General features: G+C 42.9%; 1 protein-coding gene across 1 annotated transcript; it reads right to left on the bottom strand.

Annotated features, from left to right (window-relative positions):
• Window positions 1-5457: 5457 nt before the first annotated feature.
• On the bottom strand, window positions 5458-6276 carry LOC109943644 (uncharacterized). The gene has a single exon (XM_020547142.2). It carries the CDS (start codon window positions 6273-6275, stop codon window positions 5721-5723), a length of 555 nt encoding a protein of 184 aa, XP_020402731.1. The 5' UTR covers window position 6276; the 3' UTR covers window positions 5458-5720.
• Window positions 6277-7392: the final 1116 nt, after the last annotated feature.

The following is a 7392-nucleotide window of genomic DNA, read 5'->3' as shown; positions in this document are numbered from 1 at the left end:
ATGATAAGCCACAACATGATTCACAGAGGAAAAGATTACCAGATCTAGGTGAAAAGAGAGGTCATCAACCCAAATGGCATCTAGGATGAGCAGAAGAGAATTTAATGAGGATTTTGGACAAGGCTTCCAAGAAGAATTTGGGGCTAGATCTATGGAAAGAAACATGGCTTGGTCATGGTTTGCGCAACTAGACACCAAACAATTTTTTTTGTAACATGTGCAGAAGGAGACTTGGGTTGGTCTAGCGATCAAGCTATGGGGTTCTATAAGCTGTGCAGGTGTAACTTTATGGGTAAAACACACGAGGGTTAGAAAACACTAACACAAGCATAATTTTTTTTGAGGTTTTACTTGCTAACCACTAGGTTGTTTAAAGAAGGGGGTCTTTTGATGGGCAAAACAGACAGCAATTTTTATTGGCAAAAAGGGTTGAACAATTGCAATGCCACCTAGATAGCAAGACAAGAGAAACACATAACATGACCTAACAAGACTTACCAATCTGACACGAGGTAAGGCATTTTTTGCAGTTCATAGCAATACAACACATTATTCACAATTTCTTATTCTTGGAATAAAGGTGAGAGAAGCATGTTGATGCACAAGAGACAATTATAATGCGACAATCATGATGCATGCTCATTCTAGTCGTCTTCTCAGACCTAACTAATTTTTCGGATGCTTCTACAGCATCCTAATAGTAGTAGTAATAGCCTTTATGGCCTATATAAATATAGCCACCTAGCTACCCATCTATTTCCTAAGGCTTCACGTCCTAAGTCTATCCTTATCGTCCTGATATCTATCCAACCTTGGTTTCTAAGCAAGTTTTACTTTAGAAAAAAATTGGTAGTCATGACTTATTGACTTCTCTGTGATGGTATTCGCTCCGATACCAGCTGTGGCGGAACCGCCCGAATTATTCCAGCTTAAGTGCCCAAGTCGCACCCATAAGGGCAGCAACACACTTAAACAGGAATAACCCGTCAGTCCCTCGGATCTAGTCCGATAAAGCCACTTACCAGGATCGAATACCACTAGCTCACACAAATGTGAGGCACAGAGAAATACAATAAAACATAATACCACAATTTTAATAAGTGTCATTAGTGATTACATTATCGGAGTTTCAGAAATAATAACCATAAATTTTAATGCAGCGGAAATAACTAACGGAGAAAACCGAGTAACATGGCGAAGCCTGGCCACGCTACTCCTCCTGGTCCTCTCCTGCGGAAGCAATAACCCACTCGACCGTCTATCCCGGTGGCAGGGATGAAGGCCAAGTCACACCATCAACCAATCAACCTAAGAAGTACCTGCAAAAATTATGCCACAAGCAAGGCTGAGTATACTAATACTCAGCTAGACTTACCCGGTGTGAGGAGTCTACCCCTCTACCTCTAGACATGCAGCTGTTTGGCTGAGGGGTTTGGTTTGCCAAAAGCACTAGCTGAGTCTAAAAACAAGTTTTAGCTTTTCAAGTTTTAGTAGAATCCTTTAGAACTAGATGTGTACCTAGCTAGTCATACATGGTATCAAACATTTTATCAATCAACATCTTTTGCCAGTCACCTCATTTCCACTTATTACTCAATGTAGCAGCATGGATCAAGCAGTCTCATTAGCTGCGAGAAGCAGACGATTCGAATCGAGTTTTTATCCTTGCAAGGTAAACCTAAACACACGACATGTAGGGGCACTCCGTCCCCACACACATCAACCGTCCCCATCGATTCCCTGGCAACAGATCAGGGCTCACCGCCTTGGCGTACAATGCCCCACTGACCCCGACTGGCCGTCGTGCAGTGACCGCACTTGTACCCACCATAACCGGAATGGGAGACCACGTCTCAGGTCGCGTGAGGGGTAAAGTCTGCGGGCAGGTTCGCTCAGGTACTAGGCTTACCGATTTACCATATTTCTCGGTATGTGTTTAGTACGTTCAAACGCTTGACTCACGGTACCACACCATAATCCTTATTCAAATTTTTATTCCGTAGACAACCAATCCCCATGGATTGTTGCCCACAAACCAACATCAGTATGATATGAAAGTGGGTACAATCAATGTCATGACCTCGCGCGAGTGCTAGAAAAATCACTCGACTTCTACCGAGATCCCTAATTAATAAAGCAGCTACTCGACCTAGCATACTAGTATTCATCTCAAAAGGAATCCTGAGTTCATGCAACTAAGGTTTCAGTCAACTCCTACACTTAAGTGCACAGTACAAGCCTACAAACATTAAGTGCAGTAAAATAGCATATATAACGGTTATGCATAAAACCGGGGCTTGCCTTTATTTTAACACTTAGATAGTGTTTGCTGGGGGAGGTACTCGCTTGGCGAGCATCCACTGGGTAAGTCCATCATTTTTCCGGTCGTCCACCACGGCATCTTGTGGTTGGCACCACATCCCTGGCTCGATCATCATCTCACGGTCCTATATGAGGTGCAAGATGCATATGTATGAATATAATGAAAAGTTATCACAAGATATACAATACACGGTAGCGAACTAAACGCCAAGTAGTAAGACACCGCAACGACTATACGCAAGCGCTAGCTATTCGTACGTTATCAGCGTTCATCATTAACACCAATAACAAGACGACCATATCTTATTTATTTACGCAACACAAATACGATATCACAGGTACACACATTTATTTAATTGCTACGACTTTGCATTAGTTCTATTGATCACACAAAAGCATCACAACACAAGTTTAACAGAGGACCGATGCATCAATGTCGATGGACTCATCTATCACAATCAACTATAGCAAGCAAGCACATTAATCATGGAACACATGTTAACCTAAGTTTAGCTATCACAAGTTTATGTCCGTTAAGTGCTAACTAAGCATTTTTAGCCAAAATGGTGAACTAAATATTCATTTGAGCACATGCAGATTTTTAGGACAGCAGCACAACAGCTACTTGTTTTAATCATAACTTTTCAAATATTAATCCAAAACTAGCAAACTAGGACTTTCTGGAAAGCTTAGAAAGTTCTCTACAACTTTGGTATTTTTACCTCCACAGGATTCAGCACTTAGCAAGGTCAAACACTGCTAACACAACAGTTCTGTCCAGATTTGGACAAATGCAGACTTGCAACTTCAAAAATTCACAACTGAAGATTCAGACATCCAAACAAATTGATCCTAGACTTTCTGGAAAGCTAATTAAATTGTCTACATATCATTTATAAACATCCCTAGCTGGTTTAGCATGTATCAAGGGTAAAATATATTATGAAGGCTGTGCTGTCCAAAACTGGACAGATTCAGTCTTTACACTTCAAACACATGTAACTTAATCTTCAGACCACCAAAAAGAGTGATCTAAGACTTTTTGAAAAGCTTAGCAAAAGTACTACACAACTTTTATAATCACCAAGAAGTGATTCCAGGTTTAACTAAATCAAATATTACAGTTTTCGAAATCTGTTCTGACGGTGGACAGAACACAACAACCAGTCTGTAAAATTCATAACTCTTAAACCGTCAGGCCTATAGTTATGAAATTTTAACACAAGCAAGATAAGAAAAGCCTCTACAACTTTCTTATAATTGACAAGGACTGATTCTAACATTAACTTAAGCAAACAATGCAGTTTCTGAAATCTGTCCAGAATTTGAACAGATTCAGTTACTGAATTTGTAAAAAGCACAACTCCTAAACGGTCAGACCTATGACTATCAAATTTTAACTCCAGCAAGATAATAAAGTTATCTACCACTTTTCTATAGCATATATCTACAGAAAACACAATTTAGTTCATCAAACATACAGCACACCGAAAACAGTACGTGCAGTCCAAAACAGCGATTAATACATTTCAGCTCCTATACAATTCAAGAATTGCCATGATCTAGAGATTTGAATTATTCTAACACTTTACCATTTGTTAGAGTTAAAACAATCAAATGAGGACCAACAAGTCAACTTATCATTTTTTTTATTCAAGTCATTTAGTGCACTAAAACTACTACAACCAATCAACGACGCATTCTCCCCGATAATCACCCAACCATTTGGGGTTTCAATTAGACCCCACATGAGCACTACTACTTTTTACCCGTGCCCATAACCATACACATTTAGACCACAACAAGCCATTCGCTGTGATTACGAGCTTAACCAAGTTATCTAACCATTCGGTTAACTAGAGCAACGACATCGCCGCTAGATAACGTACACGTCAACTTGCCTTTTATTGCCGCAATCCGAGACACAACATATACTACAACATTTTTATAAACCCACAGATTCACAAGTATATTCGCACACCGACCAACTCATATGAATCGTAAATCACAAATCTCCAAATCACAATCACCATGCATTTACTTCCCAATCATGAACACATACATGTTTATCATACGAACAGAGCATTTCAATAATTATCCTAAAACAATTAACTCCATTACACAACTCATACCACAAACCTACTTGACTTGCTTGAAGTGTCTACTCGAATCCGTGAGCACAATCACACATTATATGCGAAGCATAATTTAATGAACACAAAATACGCATCGACTCGATTCGACTTATAAATATTGAGAAAGTGATGACTACTTCGGCATGTCACCACCTCTCTAATTAAGCAAACACAATTTCCTACTTATGTCGACCGAACATTCGTGTCGAGCACACCTTATGTTACCTTGTCTCGCATACAACCATGTTGTGGCATGCACTCGAGACACTACCGATTAACTTAACGTAATTACCACCACAATGCACTTCGATATACACGTTTGACATCACAGTGCTTCGACAGACCCCACACTCCTAATCTACTTGTCACACCCAAACACACCACGTGACCACTGCATTCTTATAACCCAATTTTAGTGCAATTATTTATGACAACACTTAGCGATTAGACGAGTGAAACACTAACCGATCATTCGCACATCTCGCATTTAAAACACGAATCACATGTCACATAATTTATATTTTCAACCCACGCTATCCTACGCCACGATGAATACATAAGATATATTTAACATAGACTAACCCCCTTAGCCAGCTACGGAAGTCATCGAGCATGCTTTAGGCTTTATTAAATTTTTTTTTGCCGCGCGAACACAATATTCCACGACGAAGCATTTTAACAATCAAATAATCCATCCGCGACCAATTCCTATGACGTACAAAATAACTATCGCAGCCACACATATTCAACATCAATATACACCATATTTGTATGCATGCCATCAATCGAAACACATCAATAGTAAATCATAAATCTATCGACCTGTCAAACTCGGATTCGGGTTGCACATGTGTCCATGGTTTAGGGGCTTCACCGAAACAGGCATCGCGCGCGGCTCCGCGGCAACGTCTAGCTGCGATTAACATCACTCGATGGTTCAAACATTTTATCGAGTACAACGAATGTGATAGCAGCAAGGGCAGTGGGTTTTCACCAGTATTTGACACCGTCGCGGCTGGGGCTGCGCAGATCCGGCGAGCGGCTGAGCGTTCCATCGAGCATGTAGCTTGTAGCAGGTGCTGAGCTTCCGCTGCCAGGAACCTGATGGAGGGGCTTGGAGACGAAGTTTGGGCGATGCCCCCTGGCGCTCGTCGCTGGCGGACCCAACAAAGGGTGTGCTCTGGCCAAACAGCAGGGGGGTGGACGTTCAGTCCATGGGAGAAGACCATGGATGACGCATCGATGCAGGGAGGAGCTTGGTGGCTAGAGAATGGAGAGGGGCGTGTAGCAGCAGGGAAGGGGATGTTGCTGTCGGAATTTCTGGGCGCCGTGGGGAGCTTCTACAGGGGATTTCGGCCATGGACAGAGAGGGGTGAGCTGCAGAGGGGCGTCCATGTGTGAAACCCAAGCTGCTGCAGCGCCATGGACATGGAGCACGCCGAGATCGGGCCTGGGAGATCCTGCGCGCAGGGGGAAAGGCTCCCTGTTGGGGAGGTTCGCAGGGAGGAGCGGCGACCGGAAGGGGAGCTCGGCTGGCGTCCAGCTTGGAGGAAGGAGCTCGCCGCAGGGGCCGTCGGGACCTGGGCGTCCCTGCTGGAATGGAGCTCGGCCAGGGAACTGCTCCCTGCGCCTGCACCAGGGAAGGAGGGTGGGGAGGAAGATGAACATGCGCTGGTTGGGAGAGGCGGCGCCTAGAGGAGAGGAGCCGCCATGGGAGGGGCACGGCTCCCTGATGGCTGTTGCTGCCGTGAAGAAGAAAGGCAGGGAAAAGCTGTGGCGGCTGGAAATTTTTGAGGGGTGGGAGTGCAAAATAACCATGTGCAAGGAGAGAGGGCTGCTATTTATAGAGAGGCACTAGGGCTAGGGTTTTCTTAGTGGGCCAAATGGGTTGGGTTGGGCTGGCCCAAAACGCCAAACGGGCTGCGCTAAATATTTTCCGAAAAAAAATGTTCCCGCGGAATTCGTTTCTACAGAGAACAGAGCGAATTAGAGTTTCGGCGAATGGACAGTTGAGCGATTAATTCGGCCGAGAGTTGGATTTGATTTCGCTCGGAAATAATTCATCGCGCACTATTTTAGAAATAAATGTTTCTCTGAGAATTCTGATCGGCTTTGAATTTTAGTCGGAGAAAGCGAATCGTGACATTTTAAAATCGCTGTCGGAGGGAGTTTTGAATTCGGTTTAGATACAAAGATACTGGGCTGAGTCGAGTAAGAATTAATTAGAGGGCGACATACTGAGTATTCCGTTTAAGAGTACGGACTCGGATAAAATAGTCGGACATCGATCGAAGTTCGAGGAATTTAGATGCGGGCTCAGATCAGATAACAGTCGTCGAGAGTTTGATTAAATAAGCTTCAGATGAGATTTATAATTCGAGAATGATTTTCGAGTTTGCATTCGTGCTGAGAATAAAAGTTTTAACGCGCTCCAAAATTGGCTGTTTCTCGCGACCGAATAACTTCGAATCCGGTGAACTTCCATGAGAAAGCCTGATAAATAGAGACATACGTGAGCGAGAAATAGAAAATTTTCACTTGGCATCTGAGATTGGGATAAATCTCCCGACATAACCCGAAACTGACACCTGGGGTGTCACAGGGGTGAATAGGGCGAATCTGAAATTTATAAACTTAAGCACAACTACAAGCCGGGTTAGCGTTAGAATTATGAACGAGTCCGAGAGAGAGGGCGAAAAACAAATCGCAAGCAAATAAAGAGTGAGACACAAGGATTTGTTTTACCGAGGTTCGGTTCTTGCAAACTGAAAGTAGCCTAGAGGGGGGGTGAATAGGCTACACCTGAAAATTTTCACTAAAAACTTCGAAATAGGTTAAATTAAAGTTGCACAGGTGCAAACCGGTTCAGTCGATTTTAATCACAACTGAACAAGTTTGAACCCACTCAACTTAAATTTAATAATCTATTGAACAA

The sequence above is a fragment of the Zea mays genome, chromosome 1, assembly GCF_902167145.1.
Source record: "Zea mays cultivar B73 chromosome 1, Zm-B73-REFERENCE-NAM-5.0, whole genome shotgun sequence".
In the NCBI taxonomy this organism is placed as follows: domain Eukaryota; kingdom Viridiplantae; phylum Streptophyta; class Magnoliopsida; order Poales; family Poaceae; genus Zea; species Zea mays.
The sequence above is the reverse complement of the archived record's forward strand: the minus strand, read 5'-3'. Positions and strand labels throughout refer to the sequence as shown.